We start from the raw sequence: 27070 nt of genomic DNA, 5'->3' as shown, positions 1-27070 counted from the left end.
CCACAGTCAGTGATGGTTTGGGGTGCCATGTCATCTGCTGGTGTTGGTCCATTGTGTTTTCTGAGGTCCAGGGTCAACGCAGCCACATACCAGGAAGTTTTAGAGCACTTCATGCTTCCTGCAGCTGACCAACTTTTTGGAGATGCAGATTTCATTTTCCAACAGGACTTGGCACCTGCACACAGTGCCAAAGCTACCAGTACCTGGTTGAAGGACCATGGTATCCCTGTTCTTAATTGGCCACCAAACTCTCCTGACCTTAACCCCATAGAAAATCTATGGGGTATTGTGAAGAAGAAGATGCAATACACCAGACCCAACAATTCAGAAGAGCTAAAAGCCACTATTAGAGCAACCTGGGCTATCATAACACCTGAGCAGTGCCACAGACTGATCGACTCCATGCCACGCCGCATTGCTGCAGTAATACAGGCCAAAGGAGGCCCAACTAAATACTGAGTGCTGTACATGCTCATACTTTTCATGTTCATACTTTTCAGTTGGCCAACATTTCTATAAATCCTTTGTTTTTATTGGTCTTCAGTAATATTCTAATTTTCTGATATGATGAATTTGAGATTTTCATTTGTTGTCATTTGTAATCATCAAAATTAAACAAAATAAACATCTGAAATATATGAGTTTGTATGTAATGTATGAATATAATATACAAGTTTCACTTTTTAAATGGAATTACTGAAATCAATCTACTTTTTCATGATATTCTAATTTTATGACCAGCACCTGTAAACTTGCACCATAGAATAAAGAGAAAAATAAAAAAAATTTAAATTATATACACAAAAGAATATCCAGACTTCTTAAAGGTGGGCTGCATCATCATCTTACAAAACCAATGCCACTAAGGTCATGCTTGGTTTGAGTAAGGCTCGTACCTAGAGCACAACTGAAGTCAGGAGTGTTTTCCCTTGGTGTTTTCCCCTATTTTTAGAACCAGTCTTTAAAAACACATTGGTTTTGGAAGTCAAATACACTGTGTGTTCCCATGAGATATGAAATAGAAGTTAAAACTACAGGTAGTAGTACATCTGCCAAGAAAGAAGAGGACATGCATTAGGGTTTAGTATTCACTAGCTGCTTTTGGCAAAAATCAAAGGGGAAAAACCAAACATGGTGAGGAAAATAACCAAATCCTTTGGTACAGTAGTCAAGGTTTAGTTGTCCCTTCCTCCAATCACATCTATTATACAGCTCAAACTCTGGGGTGAATTTCCTATTGTTGCTGTGTTTTTAAAATGTGGGTAGCTGCATTGATTTCTGACACCCAGGCAATGGTAACTAGCAGATGAAATGGCAGGCTATAACTCTGCTGGGCTGTTTAATTAGTAAACCAAAGAAGAAATCAAACTAGAAGCAAAATCAATGGTTGGGAAAAATGCAATATGGTGCACACACACACAGTGTGGTATAATCATTCCTACCCAACAACCATTGTATATCTGATGACAGATGAAGTAATCAGCACCATGTAAAGAGAAAACTAGCGGATTTTTACAGCAGCGGCTTTTAGAAACTCCCTTTCTTAGTTCGTCACACTCTAAGCAATCACTTTAAAGCATTTCATTGCAATTATAAAAATTGAAAAATACATGGGTTTTACATGTTTTTAATTAAAAATCTGACAACTTGGGTATGAATTTGTAATCAACCAACCTAAATCATAGTATATAGAACATACTTTTTGTGTAATCACAGATGCAACTTTACAGGATGTCATTCTTAACCTTGCATGAAAGCTGAAAACTGGGGATATCTGTATGTTCACATACATACCAGAATATATCTTGTCCCATTCTCACTGTAACTGTTTGAGCATAGCATTAAAATGTCACTTCTAGAGAGGTTTGAGGAGGAATTCTTATAGGTTTCCTATAACCTTTTTTTAATGAAGGGTACACTTGTGTGGTTCAGAACTTACAGATATTCTGTCAGTCTGTGTTTAAGTTTCTCTGTTATTGCAGCTTAAGATGATACATGAGCAGTGCTCAGTGAGATGTTCAAAGTCTCCCTGACCGGCGTCTTCATGATTCCCTGTTTATTAATGTCTACTAGTAAATGTCTCATGCCTACACATGAACACAGGATTTATAATGAGAACAAATTACACATAGATGTATTTTATATAATAACATAGCCACTTCTAAAAGTAGTTGGGGGCGTAGGATTATATTTAGTGGGATCAAACTGATGGTTGCAGAAATAAATTTATGCTGCATGGCAACTTTTTGAATCAGTATTAGTAAACTTAAAAACCATGTTAAAGGAAAATGCCCACATTATAAATTCAAATTTTTTCTCCTCAGTAAAGTATGTATATATATATATATATATATATATATATATATATATATATATATATATATATATATATATATATATATATATATATATATATATATATATATATATATATATATACATATACATATATATATATATGTATATGTATGTATAAAACAAAAAACAGTTTTTAAATAAACTAGATGAGCAGTAAATAAATTCACAATATTATGTTTCTTGAAGCCCCTTTGTACCTTCCAGAGAAGGTACAAAAGGGCCTCATAGGCTCAGTTTTGATCTCAGTTAAGATCAAAGGAGGGATACCTGAAGAGATGGAAGCCAAGCCAAACACGTCAGGTTGCCGGTTGGGGGCTACAGGTTCATACGGAGATGAATCCTCCATATCTCCACCTGAAACATCAAAGGAATAATATTTATCACTACCAAAGCAGTTCAAGTGACACTATTCATGCTGCATCAAAAAATAAACACCTTCGTTTTGTCAGGTGTTTTCCCCAAGGCCCTTTAAATAGCAATTATCATACCACTGTTGAAGAATGAGCAAATTGGACAGGTTGCTACTGCAGAACTGCACTCCTCCCCTTCATCATGAAGATTATTGACAAAGCTGCATTTCAGCAGTTGAAAGGCTTTGACTGAGTAAATGTGGGGAAGCCAGTCATACTCACCATTGTACCAAGACTACCCTTGTCAAACTGCTCAGCGATATTCTTATAAACGCGGGCTTTATTTTTGGTATTATGGGACCTTCGAACAGCATTTCACATTTTTGATCATTCTACTTTATTACTCCGATGTTCCACTGCTTCACAGCTGTAGACCGGCTCCTGCCAGGCACACCTGGGGCATTTTCAGAGTTAAATGATTCTGCATGCTTGGACTCAGATCACATCACATTTGCATTATCACCTTGCCTAAGTCTACTTGCAGGTTTTAAATAGAACAACAAAGTAGTAGTGTTTATTTTGCCAGTATAGTCTTATACACGTGTTCTTATCTAATCACTTCACATTTTCTTCTCTGGACCTATCAAAGATATATGAGTTACATGTTTCTCATTTTCAGTTGTTATTTCATTTATGTACCCATAGTTACAATAATTATGCAGACAATATGCAGCTAAACATAATGCTGTGACTGGGTGACTGTGTGCTCATTCAAGCAGTGTGTACATGCAAAGAGGAAATTGACCCATAGATGTGGCAGAATTTAATCAAAACTGAAGTTTCTGGTGAAGATTATCAGTCATCAAGATCATAGTCAATAAAAAAAAAGTTAAAAAACAAAACTACTGGACAATCTTTTGAGGACCAAAATGTTGACATTTTGGACAAAGAGTCCAAAATTGCATGGTGATCTGAAAGGGGTGTAAAGGAAGCCATTTATGTTAAGAGAGAAAAACCAAAATTAAACAGAGGAGGACTCAGGTTTCAGTTCTCGAAAACCTATAGCGCAGCTTTAGAATTGATTCCTTCTCACTATCATCTCAATCCGCATTGCCATACAGGTGGTCAGAACATTGCTCCAGTAAGCCAGGCCAATATCGACCCTAACGACTCCCAATTAGAAGGGCATGGGCCAGTTTTGGGTTAATCTGCAGGCCAACAAGAACCTCAACGACTCGCCATTACAAAAGGTTGGACCTTATTCAGTTCCATATGCATGTTTTCTAAGCCATAACAAGGCTTTTGTTTGGCTATTCTATAAAGCCTGGAGATCCACACTACTCCAGACATTTTGAATTTAGAACGCTTTTTGGATGGGAAGAACAACCTTGGAAAAAAAGGCTATTGCAAAGTTGAAGTTATAATTTCTGGACCAAATCAAGCCATGCGTTTATTTTTAGTAGAATTCATTACTGCACTAGTGTCTGCACAGGTCTGTGTAAAAGCTTGATCAGACAGCTAAAAGCTGCTGCCCACGTCCTCACTAAAAGGAAAGTAGAGCACATCCTCCCCAGTTCTGAAATGATTAGCTCCTGTTATCTGAGTGAATAGACTTTAGAATACTTCTATTAGTTTATAAATCAGTGATTGCTTGTCACCAAAATACATTATAAATCAGTTTATGAACTGGACAGACCCCTCAGGTCTTCTGACACAGTTCTACTCTGCATACCCAGAACCAGAACCACACATGTAGAAGCAGCTTAATGCTATACTAATACTAATACTAATACTAATCTAAAATTAAACCTGCTAAAAACTTAAATTGCTCTAAATCAACCGCAATGTATTTATTTAAACATCCATCCATTTTCTAGCACGCTTATCCCGAGTGGGGTCACAAGGGGTGCTGATGCCTACCTCCAGCAGTCAATGGGCAAGAGGTGGAGTACACCCTGGACAGATCGCTAGTCCATCACAGCACAGTCCAACAACCATTCACACACACACACCTAAGGAGAATTTAGAGAAGCCAATTAACCTAACAGTCATGTTTTTGGACTGAGGGAGGAAGCCGGAGTACCCGGAGAGAACCCACACATGCTCAGGGAGAACATGCAAACTCCATGCAGAAAGACACTGAGCCAGGAATCGAACCCAGAACCTTCTTGCTGCAAGGAAGCACTGCTACCCACTGCGCCACTGAGCAGCCTTCTATTAAAACAGTTAAAGGAAATATTACTTTGTTGTCCAACCTTTCTTTACCTGCCTCCATTGTGTCACTTCAATTACTTTCTTTTGTTAATTCAGAGCACTGAAATGTTCCCCACCATTCATAGCTTTGGAATGCAACTTGGATCACATTAACTACAGATAGTAAACATATGTGGTCATATTCACAACAAATAACCTTTACAGTCTCGAAGTGATCGGCCAAATTGGCATACATAGTGGATTTAAAGTGGACATTAGGTTCTAACAATTTGTTTTATTAAGTTCAGGCAAGGTCTTACATCTTGATCAAATGATTTCCTTTTCGCTTGCCAGGTTGTTCCTGTTGTTCGATTTAGGGAAACAACAACCAAACCAAAGCACAACCAATAGGTCTTAACAATGTATTGTAGGAGCAGTTTGTAAAAAATCAAATTAGCACTCAACTGACTGTCTCTCCCATGCGCTCGCTCCTCTGTGGGCTCTAATCCCACATTTAAAATTCATAGCCATTCTGTGTGATTGAGACAAACCCTCCAGTGTGTAATAGCTTTGCATTCTGATCCTAACAGAAACACAGTGCAGGTGTTGTGAGGATGCCTCTAAAGACTCCTGCTAGAGATGAGAAAATCTGAAATCTCCTGGAACACGGTTAAACTTCCAGAAAAACAAATCATTAGATATGATCAGTGCACAAAGTCCAATTCATCAACATAAAGCCCAGAAATGTTCATAGATGATAAAAAAAATTCATACAGTCTGCAGTGACTTTCTTGGTTAAGATATGTTTATCTTAGCTTGTTGAATGGTGTGTTGTAATTAATATGTTTTTAGTTTTTTTCTGCATGCAAGAAAGAATGACCCATGGGGCCATTTTGGTTCACCACTGACAAAGTAGTGAAATGTAATTGCAGAAAATAAGAAAAAAATATTTCATGGTTTATTGATTAAAGAAAATAATAAAACAAAGACAACCTTTATGTAAAGCTCTAGAGCTGAGTAAATAAATCAGAAGACATGACTCAAAAAGGACAGGATGAATGCATCAGAAAAACAGCCTCTAACAGGTGAAGGAGACCTCAAAATCTTAAGCTGCAATGGCTAGGATCCAAACGTAACTATAAGCCCAAAGGTTCTGTCTCCTGGTTTAGCAGCCGCAGAAAACATGAACAGCCAACAGCATGATGGCAGCAGCAATCTGGATACTGGCCAAGGAGTCAGGGTAGTGGCACCAGAAAAAGTCCTGCTTCATGTGAGCACTGCGCAAACAAACAAATGACCATTAAAAAGAGGCTGGACATTAGGAAAAAGAATAACCTGCCTCTATGGAGTTAATGTAGAGGAGTTTGGGCAAAAGAACATAAATCAGTAAAACAGCTAACAGGCTGATTTTGAACTCTGGAGGATCTGCAGGGATCATACGCTTATGAGGCAGAATCTGTTGACAGGACAACTATTAATCATGCATTCAGCAAATAGTGCCTTTATGAAAGAGTGGCTAAAAGAAAACCTCTGTTGAAAGAAACCAGGTTGTAATTTGCCATAGACGGGAACAGCAAACCTAAAAGAGAGTGCTTAATAAAACCAAAAAAATCTCTCAAGAAAACATCTGAAATATGATCATAACATCCTCATGTTTACATTTTGCAATTGCAGCATCTTTCAGTATGTATGCTTTTTTTCAGCAGGGACAGGGAAGCAGGTCAGAGGTGATGGGATGATGGATGAATGTAAATACAGGACGATACAAGGAAAAAGGCTCCAAAGTCTTCATAGTGGTGCAGAGGGTCCCTTTCCAGCATGACTATGGCCAAACTAATATAACTACAGCTATATTAGTTGGTTTTGGCTTGAATAAAATCCAAGTCTAAGTCAGAATCTATAGAAAAAAGAAAAAAAACATGCATAAAGTCTCTATTTCATTTAAGTGAGCTGGACCTATTTTCAAAGACGAATTTGGATTTTGGGGGGAGTAAAAATGCATAAGATCAAAAGAAGGAACTGTGGAAAAATAAACTGTAATATTATCTTCTAAAAAAATAGATGAACAAAACAACTTTTAACTCCAATGGGATTCATTCGTATTGAACAGCACTAAGTCATACTGTAATGCAAAATTTCATATTTTCATACATTTGTGCACATGAGAAAAATTCTTTATTATGTAACTCAGTTATGAATAAAATGCACAATTTATTTAAGTAAATTTAAGATATGCAACTGAATACATATTTATAGTATAAAGTAAACAAAACTTAAGCAATAAAACAGTTTAACACTTTAAATTATACTTTTGACGAATGTCTTAGGTTATTTTTAGATGCCTTTCTGTTGATGGTCTTTGATACTTTGAATTTTGCAAGTTAAGTCAAAGTACCTAACCAAAGACATGTAAACTTGGCGAGGTTGATTAATTTAGACAATGATACATTCTTTTATTATGTATTAATCATATTTTTAAATTGTTCTTGATTTTTGGCTAAAAGAAACTAGGTTTAACAGTAACATGCTAGACTCAGGCCTCCCGATCAACAGTCTTTAGTTATTCTATGTGGACTGTGGCCACTGGTTAGGAAAAAACATTGTTTCACTATTGTTTGCATCCCACCGGGAGCTGATGCTAATGAAGTATGAAGAGCTTTATGAGCTCATGGCAGATAAAGCACCCAGTGGTGTTTCATGTGATTGTGGAGAACTTTAATTACGTGAAACTGATGAACACTGCCCAGTTTTTACCAGGATGTCACCTTTCCCACGGAGAAGACAATGCATGTCCACTAACATTCACGGTGCATCCCCATCTCGACTTCTTTGACCACATATCCATCCTGCTGGTGCCAGCATATCGACTGCTGATGAGATGGATGAGGCCAACTAAGAAAACAGTAAATGTGTGGCCCAGGAATGTAGCTGCTGTGTTAAAGGGCTGTTTTCAGTTCACAGATTGGTAGGTTTGCAGCGAGTCGGTTACATATGAAGTTGAGGTGAATCTGGGGAATACATGTCCTCTGATCTAGGCTTCATCTCCAAGTGTGCTGATGATGTAGGATGGGACAGTAACCTCTTATCTGAACCAGAAACCATGGCTGAATGCTGAACAGAGAGCTCTGCTGAAAGCTGGACAGATGGGGCATCAGACAAGGAAAAGGCTAACTACAGGCACTGTGAGGGCCAAAGCCAAATACAGCGAGAAAATTCAGGGTCACTTCAACACCATTGACATGTAGTACACACAGCATGTGGTTAAGAGCGCTCTCTGTACTTGGACCACCATGTGGCATTGCAGCTGCATTCCTGTTGAGAGGATGGTTAAGGCTACACAGATGACTGTAGGGAGTACTGTAGTGTTCCCTCTACCTCGAACCTGTACACATCAAGATGCAGGGAGAGGTTGCTCTGTATGACGAAGGACTCAACCCATTTTGCACAAATATAGTTCCAGCCTCTCCCCTCAGGAAGGAAGCTGAGGAGCATCCAGATAAAAACTAACAGACTCAGAAATTGTTTCTATCTTGCAACTGTTATGCTACGTTTAGATCGCACACGCTAGAGGCAGCAGAAGCAGCTAGTTTACATGCAAAGTCAATGGTTGACGTTCATCCAGGTGCATTAAAAGGTCCTGCAGATAAAGTTTTCAGGTGGACTTTCTCACTTAAGTATTAAGACTACTTTTTACCCACAGATCACAGCAAATATAAGCTTCAGGAGCATCAAAGCTGCTCTTGATGCACGTCTGACCTTAATGTGTACAAGCATAAAAAGTTTTTGCTACTTCCAGCAGTTGTGGCCTGAACATAGCATAAGAGTATTGAACTCCAGCTGCACTCAATTCAGCTTACTCTATTTTCTTTTCTCTTCTTATGTTGATCTGCTCAATTTATGGAACTTGGACCTTATTCAAAAATGTGTACCACAAACACGAAAATGTGAGATAGTATGACCATGAAAAATCCTTTAAACCCTTCTTCCACAGGGCTGGAACATCTTCATCTTCATCAACATCTGTTGATTAAAGTATGTTGTTAACCAAAGACTGGTTTAAAAGATAAAAATTCTGACTTGCAAGTCCATCTGTTCATCAATTATGAGATGAGAATATCTGAGTTTTTTATTTCCAGAAAAGTTGAGGTAAAACTGAAAGAAAACAACTCTGTTTTCCACCAAATGTAAATACATGTTTTTTGTTTATAGAGCAGTTCTACTTTTTAAAGCAATTTCTCTGTACCAAAGCTATTGCAGTAAATCAATGCCAAATGATGTTGCCAGTACTCTGGTAAGTTCTTTTTCTCTGAATACAGGTGAAATTAAACTTCCTTAAGCTTTTAGGGGCCTAAACACAAGTACTTAAAGGGATAGTTCGGTATTTTTGACATGAATCTGTATGGCATCCCGATCACAAGCGGCATGCAATCACACTGACTTACCCCTGGCAGCGTCCTGTGAGCAGAGTTATCGTCCAGTTTTGGTCAAGCCGAAAGTAGTCCTGCAGGTTTTTAGGAACAGCGAAATAAAACTTTTCTCTTCCCAAAACATTATGTGTCCAAAAGAGTGATATTTTCGCATCCCAAAAACATTGTAGTGGAAAAAGTCACACGTCTTTTGGACACATAATGTTTTGGGAAGAGAAACGTTTTATTTCGCTGTACCTAAAAACCTGCAGGACTACTTTCGGCTTGACCAAAACTGGACGATAACTCTGCTCACAGGACGCTGCCAGGGGTAAGTCAGTGTGATTGCATGCCGCTGGTGATCGGGATGCCATACAGATTCATGTCAAAAATACCGAACTATCCCTTTAAGGGGTGGTCAGAAAACAGACATGTTATCCATCTTTCGACAGAAAAATTAAAGATGTGATCCATCGCTTTGAAGAAAACAGATGTGCTCTTGGAAAAGCTGTGGTCCCGCTTTAATAATTTACACCGTCGGAATATATGGATGGATTTGGTTCAAATACAGCTGGGTGATTAATCCTTAAATTTGATTAAACAAATGTTTTGTTTATGAAGATTTAATATGGCAAAATCTGAAAAAAAGTAAACTAATCCACTCCATGAGCTTCCATAGCTCAAACTGACATCAGTTCATCACTTTTTGTTCTTAGATGTGTACATATAAATGTGAACTAGCTCTCTGTGTGATAGCAATAGCTGCAAACAGTTAGTTTGTTATATCTTCATTGTTTGTTGTGAAACATGATTATTTTGTAGGAATGTCTTAAATCTTGGACTCTGTTGCCCTTTAAATTAAGATCACCTCACAGAGAGGATGATTAAAATTTAAAACTAGCTTTGGAGAGCAACATTTTTCTATTGTCATTTCTATTATAAAATTAAAATGAGGGAAAAAAATCAATGATCAGATTTAGCAGTAAAAAGTTATAGATTCAATTTTTAAGCCATATTGTCCAGCCCTAGGTTCAAGCCAGGTAGGTTTTGGAACAAAGTTGTAACAAAGAGCCCAAAGTGCAACCAGGAAATTGCCACCCTCATCAATGTACACAGTAAATTCCACAGTGTTGAATATGTAGTGTCAATGTACATTGACTCTTTTAGAGTAGATATATACTATGTAGAGTGTTAATTCAACCCTAATTCAGAGTGGGACCAAATGCACTCGGATTGGTGTTTAATCTACCTCTTAAAGTGTTACTTTAACACAGCGAAATTTACTGTGTACTGCCACAATCAGCATTGAACATGGATCATGTGCTTTAACTGGATGCAATGGGTTAAAAAAAATTTTGCTGACCCACTGCTTCGATGCAAACTGCTTGGTGTGCTTTCATGTGGCTAATGATTGAGGAGAAGCAAAGGAAAATGATCTTGGCTGTGATCTTTACCTGGTTCCAAAAGGATTCAAACAAACTGTTGCAGAATTGAATGATAACATCAGCCCCCTGAACAGTCCTTCACTGCACGAGGAAGTGGAAGTCCGACTCAGTGAGCTAACATTAAAGCATCTAATCAGAAACCTGATACTTCAAACTCCCTGTGACATATTTGGAGATAAAATGTAAAATCAGGGGCAATGTTTGACATTTGGGCCCCTGAGCACAAATACTGTGTGGTCCCTGCACCTGGAAATGAACAATAATACAATGCTTGTCAGTTTGTTCCTCTTTAATTCTGACATAACTTCTCAATATTAATGCTCTGGAAATGGCTTCATTATTAATATTTTGAACCAACAATGTTGTATATACTTCCACACAAGATTATTTTGTTTTGCCTCTCAAGGAAGAAAATGAACAAATAAAACTGGTTTTGATGGTGATCAAAATGAGAAAACAGCCAAAGTATAATGAACAAACTGCAACAATAGTGATTGTAAAAAAAAATGATGACTCATTCTGTAAGTGCTGTGAAAACAAGGCCCTATTGTCATAAAATAAATAAATATCAGCGGATCCCATGTTCTAAATAAATTATTTTTCTATGTCTGATTTTTATGTAAGCGGAAATCAAAGAGTAAGATTTTAATTAACTTAACAGATATCTCCTGGAGATGATGTTAAGGCACTGCGTATTTAATCTTACAGCAATGTGTAATACACAATGTGGTCCATGATTTGCATCTGATCTTGCTCCTCTTCAGCCTTTTTTTGTAGTACTAAACATTAGATCATTATTCATGCCTCAATAGAATATTTTTGTTTCTTTACAAAATATATAATAAAATGTAATATATAATAAAAATGTATCATAAAGTTTTAAGAAATGGTAGAAACAGCTGAAGCAGAAAACAAAATATGGTTCAAACACATTGTACATGAGGTCAAAAATGTACAGAAGCATCTAGTGATTCATGCTTTAAAGAAAGAAAAAAAACGAATGCCATTAAAAAGAAGTTGCATTATCGTGCATTTACAAGTTAACTTTGACAGCTCTAATTGTGCGGTTTCTTCAAACTTCCCATTGCAAGCCATTCTGAGAAATTGTTCTGCATCCCTTTGTAAGAAGAAGTTATTAGAGTTATTGCCTTTCTTTGATCTCAAACCAGCCAGACAATTGGCCTTATAAGGCATTTTTGTCGAGCTAACAGCCATTTATAAGATATGTTCTTCCTTGCTTGGTTATCTTGCTGCATGGAGACTCACACCTACCTACTGAGAGTTCACACATTTTCAACAGATCAACAGATTTTTGTTTTTTTATAGTACGATCAGCCTATGTGGATCTACAACCATGCCAGAGTTTTTGCATCACCATTGGTTCCAGCTACTGTATACCTAATATTATTGTCAAATATCTTATTATATCTTAAGGGTAAAATTCATATGTCTTTTTATTTTAAATTAGGTTAATTGTCCTTCCTTCCTTCCTTCCTTCCTTCCTTCCTTCCTTCCTTCCTTCCTTCCTTCCTTCCTTCCTTCCTTCCTTCCTTCCTTCCTTCCTTCCTTCCTTCCTTCCTTCCTTCCTTCCTTCCGTCCGTCCGTCCGTCCGTCCGAACGTCCGAACGTCCGTCCGAACGTTTGAGTGTGCAATTTGGTGTAACAAAAACACTGTGAGCCTGAAGAGCAGCTGTGGTTAAGGATTTTTTTTAAAGGCTAACATACAGTTGTGTTATAGGCTTCACCAAATTATAAAACAACAAAATCCACTTTCGAACACATTAACCCAGAGAACATGAAATCTGATGCATCAGGGCGGCTTGTTGTCACATAACAGTGTCTGACAGTCACCCTGTACACAATTATGGATTTATCATGTCATAGAAGATTCTTCTCAGCTGTTTGGTGATAAAATGTTTTAAGCTGCAGGGCAACAACTTATCGTAGTAATTAAGCCTCCATTTGATGTCATTGGCTTTGACGGCACAAAGCATGACCGGCACTGCTCAGAGTGGGCCAGCTTTTTCCTGCTCATGTCATTAATGATCAAGTTGGAGCTTTGCAGAGCAAGTTACTTTTTAACCACATCTAAAAAAACAAATTTAAAAAAATGTGACTGAAAGGAAGATTGATTAGGAATTCAATATTTTATTAGATTTGTAAGAGTATACATCACATTTTTATATGAGCACATAAACAAACAAGCAATCTTAACTCTAAAGAGCCCTCAACATAGTAGGTGTAGGAGCCTAAATGCAGTTTATTTGAGTTAGAATATTTATTTTCCATTTTATTTAAAAATATGCGAATTCATAAGTAAGATAAATATTGTTTTTGATTTAATGATTCTAAGGGATTTAAAAGGATTAAAAAAATGCTATTTTTATATGTTCAGTTAGTTGATATTGTGAGAAAGATATGACTTTTATTGTGACATTTAAAAACCCACGAAGGGGAGTGGTTTATCTTCATGCCAGGTGAGGAATGCAGTGGGAATCAGATGGAGATTGGAGCGCAATAGTTTTTTGACCTCACCCTTCCAGGCTCCGTTGGACTTTAAAAGGACTTAATTTCATAGATGTATTTTATGTTTTCTGTAATGTTGCGTTAAGTTTTCAAGTAAACCGTTGAAGTCAAGAAGTGGACTCGTGGATTTATTTTTTGAATACAAGGGAGTCTGATGAGCGTCAAGCTAAAGCTTCAATAAGGACAGTAAGAACCTACATTTTAGTCAAAAAACTTGCTCTACAAGGATTACTGGAACCCCTGCACGGATCTGTGGACTTTTTCTATCAGAAGGAAACCGACAACTGTAAGTAAAAAACTGCTACGGATTGGCCGTGTGTCAGTTAAGACTGAAAGACGAGTGGAATTCATTAGAAAGCTACGTGCGCGAAGGTTCGCTGATTAATGTGGATGAGAAAGATTTAAGCTGAAATGCAAGAGACACAAAAGAAACGAGTTGTAAAGATGACAGAAAAGGGCATGGAAGATCATAAAAACAGGATATTGAATGCACGTAGGGGCAAGCTGGCCCAGCTTGGAAGCATGATTAACCAACTTGAGGAATTAATGGAAGTTGACGCGAATGCCGACCTGGTTAAAAATAAGCTGCGTGTCGATTTCGGTGGTTTACTGACCGAATTCACTGACACAAACTTTAGTTTACAGCTTTACATGAGTGAGGAAGAATTTTTGGAAAATCAAACGAACTATTTTGAACCAAAACAAGCCTCAATGAATGATTTCTTCTGGAAATGCGAAAATTGGATGAAAGAAGTTATGAAACGAACTGAGCAGGCAAAGAAACAAAAGAATGATGCTAGGCAAACTGATAACAGATCAGTGCGCACCAAAAGGTCTAGTTCACGACATTCAAGCACACAGTCATCTTCCTCCAAAATGAAAATGCAAGCTGAGCTTGAGCGTGTATCACTGAAAGTTAAGGCTGATGCTTTAATGGAAAAATTGGCCATTGAACAGGAGGAAGCAGAGCTTGAGGCAGAGCGAAAGAGAAAGGAAGCTGCCATTAAAGCTAAGAAAGAAATGCATGAAATTCAAACAAAGTTAGCTGAATCAGATGCGAAATTGGAAGTTTTACAAAAATATGAGGAGGAGCAGGATGATGTGAGCTTTGGTGGATCTGAAGCGTCAGATGACAAAATGTCAATGAAAAGTGCTGCACAGCTTGCCACGACCCACCACGCCCATATCAAATTATTCCAGACGTGATTCATTTAATCAGAACTTGCCTGTTAGACCCAAAGAAAATATAACAGATGCAAAAAAGAAATAAAATGACACAGTTGTGCTGGAAAGTTTGTGCCAAGCCATAACCCAACAGGCTAATGTGACCGAATACTTAGTGAAGAATCACAAAGCATCTTTACTTCCTGACCTCACAATTAAAACATTCAAAGGAGATCCATTGGAGTATAAATCATTTATCAGATCCATTGAACATGGTATTGAAAGCAGAACTGAGGATGAACGTGACCGCTTGCAGTTTTTACTGCAGTATACAAGTGGGCAACCACATGAGTTGGTGAAAAGCTGCATTCACATGCCACCTTCTTCAGGATATGTCAAAGCAAAGCAAATGTTACAGGACTATTTTGGTGCTGACTACAAGATTGCAGAGGCATACTTAAAGGAAGCCATGGACTGGCAAACAATCAAACCAGAAGATGGTGCTGCACTACAGTCATTCGCATTGTTCCTGATTGGCTGCTCCAACACAATGGCAGATATTAGCTACATGGAAGACTTGGACAATGCAGCATGCATTAAAGCATTAGCTAGCAAGCTACCCTACAAGCTGAAGGAATCTTGGAGAAAATATGCCTGTGACTTGCAAGAAAAAACAAAGAAAAGAGTTAAATTCAAAGATTTTGTTGAATTTGTGAACAAACAGGCCAAGTACTTAATACACCCTCTGTATGGGAACATAAAAGACAACACCATCACCAACATGAAGGATCCCATTTGACTGAAATCAAAAATACAAGACAAGGACATGGTTAAATCTAAGAAAGTTTTCACAACATCCGTTGCTTCGTCAGCAGAAAACAAAGAGAAGAAAGAGAACGACAGCTCAACACCTAATAAAACAAAATCAGTGGATGTCACTGGGAAACCATGTCTTTACTGCAGCGGAGAACACCACAGTTTCTCAGTCTGCAAAGGATTCAAGAAGAAGCCTCATAAGGAAAAGATTGAGTTTTTGAAAAGTAAAGGGCTGTGCTTTGCATGCTTGAAACATGGCCATATGAGTAGCGGCTGTAAAGAGAAGGCTCAATGTCAAGACTGTGCTCGTCCACATCCCACTCTGCTGCACATCACTTTTAAAGAGTCAAAAGATGAAACAAAGAAAGACAAAGAAAGTACAGATGAGCAAGCTGTTGCAAACGCACATGTTCAAGCACCTGAAATATGTAGTGTCACTGGGGCCGGTAAAGAAGATTGTTTCCTGTCCATAGTTCCGGTACAAGTCAAGGCACAGAAAGGAACCAAGATAGTGACCACGTACGCATTTCTGGACCCAGGCAGCTCCGCTACCTTTGCAACTGAGTCACTAATAAATTAGCTGAACCTGAATGGACGACGCACCAGCATATCCTTGCGAACAATGGGGAATGAGTCTGTGGTGAACACACGTATAGTGACAGGACTGGAAATCAGTAACCTGGAAGGTGACCAGTTTATTGAACTTTCAGAGGTGTTTTCCCAGAAGGCCATTCCTGTGACAAAGGGTAATATCCCACGCCAAGAGGATGTCAGCAGGTGGCCTCACCTAAAGGAGGTGAAGCTGGAAGCTTGCAGAAGTAGAAGTCCTTTAGGTGTTAATGCAGAAGTAGGACTGTTAATCGGAGCTAACATCCCCAAGGCCATGGAACCGCTTCAGGTGGTGAACAGCATTGATGAAGGCCCTTATGCTGTGAGGACAGCGTTAGGCTGGACTGTCAATGGTCCTCTGAAAAGAGGCAACGATGGACTGAGAATAAGGTCAGCAGTTACAGCTAACCGAATCTCAGTAGCCAGGCTAGAAGAGCTTTGGCATCAACAATTTAAGATGGACTTTCCTGATGCAGGGTTGAGTGAAGTCCTTGAAATGTCAAAAGATGATCATCACTTTATGAACATGGTGTCTCAGTCTGCACAATTGAAAGATGGTCACTACAGTATTTGCCTTCCACTAAAAAACAAATGGCTGTGCATGCCAAATAACAGATCAGTAGCGGAACAACGTGCACTGAACTTAAGAAAAAGATTCACAAAAGACTCAGACTATCGTGCAGAGTATGTAGCATTTATGGAAGACATTATCAAGAAAGGCTACGCTGTTCAAATCAACAGAGCTGATTGCGCACCGACTGAAGAAAGAACATGGTATCTGCCCCATCATGGAGTCAGACATCCAGTCAAGCGCAAGCTGCGTGTTGTCTTCGATTGCGCAGCGAGCTTTGGAGGAATGTCGCTGAACCAGCAGCTTCTGCAGGGACCAGACCTGACAAGTTCGCTAGTTGGGGTCCTCACACGGTTCAGGCAAGAAAGCGTTGCCATCATGGCAGACGTGGAAGCCATGTTTTACCAAGTGGCAGTGCAAGACGAAGATACAAATTTACTTAGATTTCTCTGGTGGCCGGAAGGAAATCATCAGAAAGAGCTAGCTGAATTCAAGATGAAGGTGCATATCTTTGGTGCGACCTCATCACCAAGTGTTGCAACCTACGCCATGCAGAAGTGTGCAGCTGATTTTGAGGATGAATTCGGGCAGGAAGCCGCTACCACAGTGATGAAAAATTTCTATGTGGATGACTGCCTCAAGTCAGTAGCTGACGAGGACACAGCAGTCACTCTGTGCTCCAACCTACGAGGCTTGCTGGCAAGAGGTGGTTTTTTGGCTAACAAAATGGGCAAGCAATAGCAGGAAGTTGCTCAACTCAATTCCTGAAAGTGAGCGAGCGCAAGGATTTCAAGATCTCGATTTGAACATGGACAGTTTGCCAATGGAGCGAGCGCTAGGAATCCAGTGGTGTGCTGAGACGGATCAGTTCAAGATAAAGATCAACCTCAAAGAGCGTCCACACACCAGGCGAGGCCTGCTCTCCTTCCTGAGCTCCATCTTTGACCCTCTGGGGTTCATTGCTCCAGTAGTACTGCCCGCCAAAAGAATTCTGCAAGATCTATGTCGTCAACGGTTCAGCTGGGATGACAGCCTACCAGCTGAAGTGATCAAGGAATGGATGAAATGGATGTCGGACTTGCAACAGCTAGAGGTGTTTAGCGTTGACAGGTGTGTAAAGTCAGAGGCATTTGGTGCACCAGTCTTCGCGCAGCTACACCACTTTGCTGACGCAAGTGAAGACGCTTACGGAACAACAACCTACCTTGTTCTACGCTCCTCAGCTGGAGAGACTCAATCATCTCTGATGATGGCGAAGGCACGGGTAGCACCCTTGAAATCCCCGACCATACCTAGGATGGAGTTAACTGCAGCCTCAGTTGCAGTCAAGATTGACAGGCTGCTGAAGAAAGAGCTCGAATTGAAACTCCACGACTCAATATACTGGACAGATAGCACAGTTGTGCTCAAGTACTTGAACAGTGAAAGCTCCAGATTCAAAACTTTTGTGGCCAATAGGGTGTCAGCAATCCTACAGCACTCTCAGGCTTCGCAGTGGAGATACGTCAATACCAGCTTGAATCCGGCGGATCATGTGTCCCGAGGCCTGACGGTGGAAGCATTCTTGAAATGTGAAAGCTGGCTTTCTGGACCTGAATTCCTGTGCTGTGAGGAAGACCAGTGGCCAAAGAATCCGGATCCTGGAATGATCAAAGTGGATGACCCAGAGGTCAAAAGGGTTCAATCTCATGCCATGCAAGTACAAAACCTCAAAGACCCCCTGGACCAGCTGATGTTGTACTACTCATCCTGGGTGAAGCTGAAGCGCGCAGTAGCCTGGTACATGAAATTGAAAGATCTGCTGAAAGAGCTGAATGCAAATAAAAGCAGGGAACCAAGTTTTTCAAGCAAGGAAAGAATGGATAGATTCAAGAAAGATTACAAAGCACCAAAACTTACCTGTGAAGACTTGATGAAAGCAGAGACAGAAATTGTGAAATGCGCACAAAAGAAAGGATTCCCAGAAGATCTGGAAATGCTGAAAGAACAACAAAGAGTGAAGAAAATTAGTTCGCTTCGTAAGCTGAACCCAGTTCTACAAGACGGACTCATAAGAGTAGGAGGTAGGCTAAGCTGTGCTGCACTGCCAGACGACTGCAAGCAGCAGGTTATCTTGCCGAGGGACTCGCATGTCACAGGGCTCCTTATTAGACACATTCATGATGTAACAGCACATGCAGGAAGGAATCACATGCTGTCTCAGTTGCAGCAAAGATTCTGGATCCCTGGGGCAAATGGAGCCATCAGGAGGCTGTTGTCCAAGTGTGTAACCTGCAAGAAGCTGCATGGAACAGCTGGAAGCCAACTCATGGCAGATTTACCCACATGCAGAGTCCTGCCTGATGAGCCTCCATTCACACGGGTTGGTGTCGACTACTTTGGCCCATTCCTGGTGAAAAGAGGAAGAGGACATGTAAAAAGATACGGTGTCATCTTTACTTGTCTCGCAGTTCGTGCGGTGCACTTGGAAGTTGCATCCTCGCTTGACACTGATGCATGTCTGAATGCAATTAGAAGATTCCTAGTAAGAAGAGGACAAGTAAGAGAGATGTATTCAGACAACGGCACAAACTTCAGAGCAGCTGAAAGCGAGATGAGGAAAATGATTTGTGAGTGGAACACAAGCAAGATCGAAAAACACCTACAACAGAAAGGTGTGCAGTGGCAATTCAACCCCCCGACAGGTTCCCACCACGGAGGAACCTGGGAGCGGCTCATCCGCTCTGTGAGAAAGATTCTGAATACCACAGTGAAAGAGCAGATGATGGATGAGGAAAGCCTCCACACCCTGTTGTGCGAAGCGGAGGCCATCATAAACAGTAGGCCCATAACCAAGGCGTCTTCTGACATCAATGATTTAGAGGCCTTAACCCCTAATCACCTTCTGCTACTGAAAGTCAAGCCTGAGCTGCCTCCTGGAGTATTCAGCAAGGATGATAAGTACACAAACCGAAGATGGAGACAGGTCCAGTACCTCACGGACATATTCTGGAAGCGATGGTGCAGGGAGTACCTCATGCAACTACAAGAGCACCAGCGATGGTTAGCCCAAAAGAGAAACTTCAGTGTCGGCGACGTGGTGCTGGTTATCGACGACACATCGCCCAGAAACTCCTGGCCACTTGGAAGGATCACAGAGGCTCTTCCAGACCGGAAGGGTTTCGTTCGACAGGTGAAGGTCAAGACCCGGACCAACGAGCTGTTGCGACCAGTAAGCAAGCTGGTCCTGCTGCAAGAGTCAGAAACTGATTGATGGACTTTCATATATCCTTTTCATTGCTGAATATGTGATAAAGTTATGCACTCTGGTTTAGTTGTTGTTTAGCTTAAGAATTAAAAGGAAAGTAATTTACATAATTGTAGTGTTAGGCTCCTTGTGATTTAAGTTTTGAGTAATTGTTTCAGGGCATTGATAACAATTAGGGGCCGGAAATGTAGGAGCCTAAATGCAGTTTATTTGAGTTAGAATATTTATTTTCTATTTTATTTAAAAATATGCAAATTCATAGGTAAGATAAATATTGTTTTTGATTTAATGATTCTAAGGGATTTAAAAGGATTAAAAAAATGCTATTTTTATATGTTCAGTTAGTTAATATTGTGAGAAAGATATGACTTTTATTGTGACATTTAAAAACCCACGAAGGGGAGTGGTTTATCTTCATGCCAGGTGAGGAATGCAGTGGGAATCAGATGGAGATTGGAGCGCAATAGTTTTTTGACCTCACCCTTCCAGGCTCCGTTGGACTTTAAAAGGACTTAATTTCATAGATGTATTTTATGTTTTCTGTAATGTTGCGTTAAGTTTTCAAGTAAACCGTTGAAGTCAAGAAGTGGACTCGTGGATTTATTTTTTGAATACAAGGGAGTCTGATGAGCGTCAAGCTAAAGCTTCAATAAGGACAGTAAGAACCTACAGTAGGCTTCACACACAACAAGTTAGAGTGCATCTGTTGGCAACTTCCCTTCAAGATAAGAACTTTTTATAATTAACATTATTTTCTCAAGCCAAATAAGCCATATATCAAACCAAAAAACTCAGTTAACTGAAAAATGTTTTGCACACTATGAGGATAAAGGAAAACACATATTGGGAGCAGTGCATCATGTTGATTTACATGATTTCAACCTTTACTGTAACACAAATCAAGTCATGCTGAAGTGTGCCAATTTATAATGCTGGGAAAATATTCGGGCCCTGTGTATAAAACGTCTTGCTGGGCTCCTTGCACACTTAATCAATATCTCTCAAACACGTTTTTCTTATGGTACAACTGAAATATGATGAATATAACCTTAACATCTGTATCAATAAAATACTGCACTGTAGCGTAATAAAGGTTGGATGGCTAGACATCACAAACCTTTATTTGCAGAAAAACATCAACTCTATATTGGAAAATAGTGAAAGAAAAGCACTGGAATTTTTTGGTCTTACTCTGTATTTAGTCATCTCATGCAGGCTAGCCACCTTTTTCATGCATGATACAGCATTAGAAATTATTTCTGTATTAAATGTACCAGGTATTATGAACCTGGTGTTGAGTTAAATACTAACCATAGAAAGAGGTATTTATAAAAATGTGTTTTTATGAGGTATAACAAAATTAATCTGATGTATCAACAGCAGGTCATAAAAGAATCCTGCTCTGCTTTACTCAGCATTTACTACAGTCTTAATGTTAAAAATATACTGCCATTCTGTTCGATTTGATGGAATTTAACCCTCACTAAAATGATAAAATTAATTTGGCATTAAAATCACATTTGAAGGCCTGCTGCACTCAGTTGTTCAGATAAATTAATGACTATAATCCCATTGGGATCCAAATAAGGAATTCATGGACCCTGAATGTATTGTGTCAGATAACATGGGAAAAAAAGCTAAACAACACTCAGTAAGTGGAAAACCATTGAAGTCATGGTAGTTAATATATATCAATTTTGTCAGAATAAATCATTTTGAATCAATGATAACTACTGCTATTTACTCTGTGAATCATCATTTAACTGCAAGGTGAGTTTTTCTCCTTCACCTTTCATGCTTTTCTTTTTCTGTTTTATAATTTCCCTTCCTTTGAGGAAGACAATTTTTCCTCACATCTTGCTTTTCTTGCTGTCTGATCCAGTTATATTAAATTTGTGCAGATGGGAAAAAAAACAAAAACATTTGCCTATGATGAAGACCATCAATTGTTTTTGCCAATACAAGCTTTAACCATTCAGTCACTTCCTCCTACGGTAACAGGTTAAAATGTTATGACAATAATTAATTAGAATTTTAAAATGTACCTAGAAAAATACCCTTTAATGTTAGGCTTAAGGTGCACTGGATTATGTTCTTTGAAAAAAGACCCATTCCCCCTCCAGTCTGACATCCCAGGCCAAGGCACAGCAGTTTACCAATAACCTCTAACTGGGCATTGTATTAGTCCAAAAGTCAATGCTTCACGTATGTGTTTGAAAAAAGAGAGCTGGGTGAGGTACCTTTGAGTCCAGGTTAATCTACATAAATCGTATGCAAAGGTAAAATCATTTAAAGGAATTAAAGCATTACTTTTTCCCTGCAGTTTCATCCTTTATAAAAACAAAAAAATGACATTGAATAATTGAGTCTCATTTAATTCAGGCTTAACCTCTGTAAGATAACAAGGAAATGAATAACTTGTCTCCACCATGAATGTTTCAAGACCTCTTAAGATGTAGCAGGCACAGCACAACACTTCAAAACCTATTTCTTATTGTGTTCTGTGTGATGGCAGACAAATATCTCATAAAACTTGCTCAGAAAAGCCTGACTTGGAGGCTCAATTCAGACTCAGCCTCTGCAAAACATGTAACGCCGCTATTACTTGGTTTTGCCAAAAGGTCACTGTGCCTGCTTAATGTCACTAATGCAACAAAGATTCCACCTATCAGTGTTGCCGCTCACTTAAGCAGACCATGCAGTCAATCATGGAGTTCACTGAAAAATCATGGGCAAATGTGAACCGTATTTCATTAGTAGAAAGCTATCAGGAGTTCAGAAATTTAATTGAAAAAAGAATGGATGCCATCAATTAAATCAGGGAAAGGGGATCGCAGGCCATTGCTGATAGATTAAACATGTAAATCATCACCTTTTCTGTGACACACATTATTTCAAGGTACATATCCAAATTCACAATGTTATTAGATCAGTGTCAGTTTTGACAACAGTAAAAAAAAATATTAACCAATAGTCTAATAATGAAAACTATAATGTTAACGTAAATGGCTGTGAGGAAAAATAAGTCAATTATTTCTGTCTTATTCTAATCTAGTTTCAATCTGAAAATTTTTGTCACAGTTTCAGTCCCATAATCTCATTTTAATCAGTCAGAAGTACAGTAGTTTTGCCTCAATCTGAAAGAATCTTGCTTAGAATAAATAAAATAACAAAGTAATGCAGTTACAATAATAAAGTTAATTACAAAGCTCTTGTCAAAGATTCTAAACTCTTATTGATGTTTATTTCAACAAGGCAACGAAACGATTCAGGCACTTGAAATCTTGGTCAGATTATAAAGTTAAAACTACTCTATTGATATAAATTGAATTGCAGCTGTAAAATAAGATAAAAATGGGCAGGCCTTTGCAAAGTTTCCAGAGGACAGTTAGGACATTGTTCAAGGTGTTCTATGTTAGAGCTGAGGCCCTAATAAGGCAGTCAGGTATTTTAACACTTGTTTAGAGAATCTGTGGAGTCCTTGCAGATCAGTGTTAAGGAAGGCAAAAGGTTATTCCTATCCCTTTTTCCCCCTTATATAAAAATAGATTGTGTATAATATTTTATTGCATGAAATTCATTTAGTTATTTTGTTCAACAAACCTAAACCAGGTTTCAACAAGGGTAAGTTTACTGGGTCAATAGCCATAGAACCAAGTCAGTCAGCTTTATTGAACCCAAATGACAAAAAAAAAAAATAAGCCAGACTTGCAAATCAAGCCAACTTTATGAAACACTCAAGTCTTTGCCTAACAAATAGCAAATCAGGCATACTCCAGCATGTTGTTGTCCTTAACTCTGCTGCTTTTTGTCATGTGCCCAAGTTAAAATAAATAGAACTTCAGCACAATAGCATTTCAGCACAGCATTGTGAAAAGTTGAAGAAATTATGCAACTAAGTTTCACTGGCTTGAGGTTGTTTTATATAAAGATTTTTACAGGCTGCCATAATGCTCTGCTTTTACTTTCAAGTAAACATGTAGCAACCATCTATGCTAAACAGGATTACAGTTTTTAGGTGTGCGTCATCCTGCCCAACTTAAACACTGATTCCAGTAGCATCTACAGCATACACAGATTCCAATGTGTGAACAAACTCAACTGGGAATATCAACTCCATGGTGACATATTAATCTGTGTTATTTAACTCTATCAGGCTTTGCAGTGCATAAGAATACATGGTGCTACAGCTCACTACATGCACATGAACTGGTCCCTTCTGAGCTAACTACACTACCTGAAGCCTGAGAATGATTGCACACTGTTGATTAAAAATCAAGCAAATGTTTTTTAATCATTAAGCTTAGTAAAGTCATCAGGGCAAATTTTTGAGGTACTGCTAGTGTAAGGAAGGCAAGGCAAGTCTATTCATATGTAAACATACACACACACAGGCCAATCAACAGCGTATTACAGAAACAATAAGAAAAAATATTTAAAAAAAAACTTTAAATGGAATTTCAAGCATTTAAAGTACTGCAGAAAAAGAAACAAATTCTAGAATAGAAATTTAAAACCTAAATAAACTTAAAGGTACTACAAGTACAATTCAATTGGTTTTATTTATACACCTTAAATTCCAAACAAATGTCATCATAAGGCACTCTATAGAGACAATTAAACCAGATCACACAGTTAGATTGGTTTAAATTTTTCTATGTAAGGAAAATCAGCTGATTGCATTGACTCAATAACTCAATAGCAATCCCTTACACCAAGCATGCTTGTAAGTTTAGTTATGTCCAGGAATAATAATGTAATATCAGATCAGTACTGGCTGTCCTCTATCTCAAAGAGACGACTGCAGGTTGTTTCTTAAAGGTATAGTGGAGAGATTTTGCAATTTTTTGGAAAGACCCGCCCTCTCCACTTTAAAAAAAAAATGCACATGTACAACCCTTTACCTGCTCCTGAGAGCACATGCACAAGCCAATTTTTCCCTTGTGCACATTTTGTGTAAAAGTGGATGTTTGCATGGCTCATACCAGAAGATTTGTAATTTTTCTACTATTTCAGACTCACCACCAAGTGTAAATGGGAACGAGCACATAGGATAGCCTTATGTTAACATATCACCGGAATGATTGACAAATAGGGGAACCACTTATTTTGATGATCCATCCGGAAAAAGAACATCCTCCCCCATATCTTTAACTGATAAAAATATTCTTTTATAACACAGTCATGTGCAACCATTGTAATCTGGTACTGAGCAATATATATACACTCACCGGCCAATTTATTAGGTACACCTGTCCAACTGCCCGTTAACACTTAATTTTTAAGCAGCCAATCACATGGCGGCAACTCAGTGCATTTAGGCATGTAGACATGGTCAAGACAATCTCCTGCAGTTCAAACCGAGCATCAGTATGGGGAAGAAAGGTGATTTGAGTGACTTTGAACGTGGCATGATTGTTGGTGCCAGAAGGGCTGGTCTGAGTATTTCAGAAACTGCTGATCTACTGGGAAAAAAACATCCAGTGAGTGGCAGTTCTGTGGGCGGAAATGCCTTGTTGATGCCAGAGGTCAGAGGAAAATGGCCAGACTGGTTCGAGCTGATAGAAGGGCAACAGCGACTCAAATAACCACCCATTACAACCAAGGTGGGCAGAAGAGCATCTCTGAACGCACAGTACGTCGAACTTTGAGGCAGATGGGCTACAGCAGCAGAAGACCACACCGGGTGCCACTCCTTTCAGCTAAGAACAGGAAACTGAGGCTACAATTTGCACAAGCTCATCGAAATTGGACAATAGAAGATTGGAAAAACGTTGCCTGGTCTGATGAGTCTCGATTTCTGCTGTGACATTCGGATTGTAGGGTCAGAATTTGGCGTCTACAACATGAAAGCATGGATCCATCCTGCCTTGTATCAACGGTTCAGGCTGGTAGTGGTGGTGTCATGGTGTTGGGAATATTTTCTTGGCACTCTTTGGGCCCCTTGGTACCAATTGAGCATCGTCGCAAAGCCATAGCCTACCTGAGTATTGTATAAGTATCCATCCCTTTATGACCACAATGTACCCAACTTCTGATGGCTACTTTCAGCAGGATAATGCGCCATGTCATAAAACTGGAATCATCTCAGACTGGTTTCTTGAACATGACAATGAGTTCACTGTACTCAAATGGCCTCAACAGTCACCAGATCTCAATCCAATAGAGCATCTTTGGGATGTGGTGGAACGGGAGATTCGCATCATGGATGTGCAGCCGACAAATCTGCGGCAACTGTGTGATGCCATCATGTCAATATGGACCAAACTCCCTGAGGAATGCTTCCAGCACCTTGTTGAATCTATTCCACGAAGAATTGAGGCAGTTCTGAAGGCAAAAGGGGGTCCAACCCGTTACTAGCATGGGGTACCTAATAAAGTGGCAGGTGAGTGTATATATATATATATATATATATATATATATATATATATATATATATATATATATATATATATATATATATATATATATATATATATATATTGTGATCCTTATCTTATTTGATTCTTATCCTTATCTTATTTTATTCTTATATCTCATTTGTACTTATAATCTTATTTTCTCTTCTGTAAACGGTTGCACTGCAAGAAAAGATTTTCCCACAAGGGATTAATAAAGTAATTCTGATTCTGATTACAACCTTGTAAACCTGAACCATGGTTTAGGAACTCCAGTGATGTGATTGTTCTCCTAGTTTTTGTCTGTGCTATCGTTCTGGGAGATCTCTAGAAGCCCAATATACATTTTCACAAAGATCAGTAAAGTTAACATTAATTAAACCTCCTGAAAATAAAAGCAAAAACATTGGTTTGCTTTTGGAAACTATTAGCTGTATGCAGGCATTTTTATTAAATAGAGAGTTTAAAAAAATAGTTTCATCTACCAATTGACTATTTTTACTTTTAACACAATGCAGTAAAATCACATGTGCACATCTTTAGAGCAGCTTGTGGCTGATGTATCTGAGAGTAACCTGCATTTTGATGGTTTGGTATGAATATGTCTTCTGGCACATCCTTCATATTAATGCCTACCCTTCACTTTTTCCTTTTATGTGACCATTTTCACAAAACCGAGATAATGAAGTACGACACTTCAAATGTATCTTTTTTTCTTTCAAATTGTGCTTAACAAAACACAGCCGAGGGCATAAATGCAGGTAACGGCTCAGCTTTTGAAGGGTTATTGACATTTTAAACTCAATTTCAAACCTTACAAATAGAATATTGGATTAGCTCAGAATAATATTTCAAGTCACAACTCCGCTCCACCATGGCATGATGGGCAAACACAGCTAGAAATGAGTTTTGAAATTTCCTGCCTTTACCTTTGGCTGTATATAAATATTAAGATCCCCACACTTGCTTTACCTAAATTAGATGGAA

The 27070-nt window shown here is 38.8% G+C and overlaps 1 protein-coding gene across 1 annotated transcript in view; it reads right to left on the bottom strand.

The window, feature by feature from the left end:
* Nucleotides 1-27070, bottom strand: part of LOC119776422 (GDNF family receptor alpha-2-like) — a 106478-nt gene that overhangs the window by 61074 nt on the left and 18334 nt on the right. Inside the window, exon 3 of the mRNA XM_038274813.1 lies at nucleotides 2626-2712. Within this exon, the coding sequence (XP_038130741.1) occupies nucleotides 2626-2712 (87 nt within the window). The remainder of the gene's footprint in view (nucleotides 1-2625; nucleotides 2713-27070) is intronic.

The sequence above is a fragment of the Cyprinodon tularosa genome, unplaced genomic scaffold, assembly GCF_016077235.1.
Source record: "Cyprinodon tularosa strain WSP-4 unplaced genomic scaffold, ASM1607723v1 ctg1206, whole genome shotgun sequence".
Classification (NCBI taxonomy): domain Eukaryota; kingdom Metazoa; phylum Chordata; class Actinopteri; order Cyprinodontiformes; family Cyprinodontidae; genus Cyprinodon; species Cyprinodon tularosa.
This window is presented reverse-complemented; position numbering and strand designations above follow the sequence as displayed.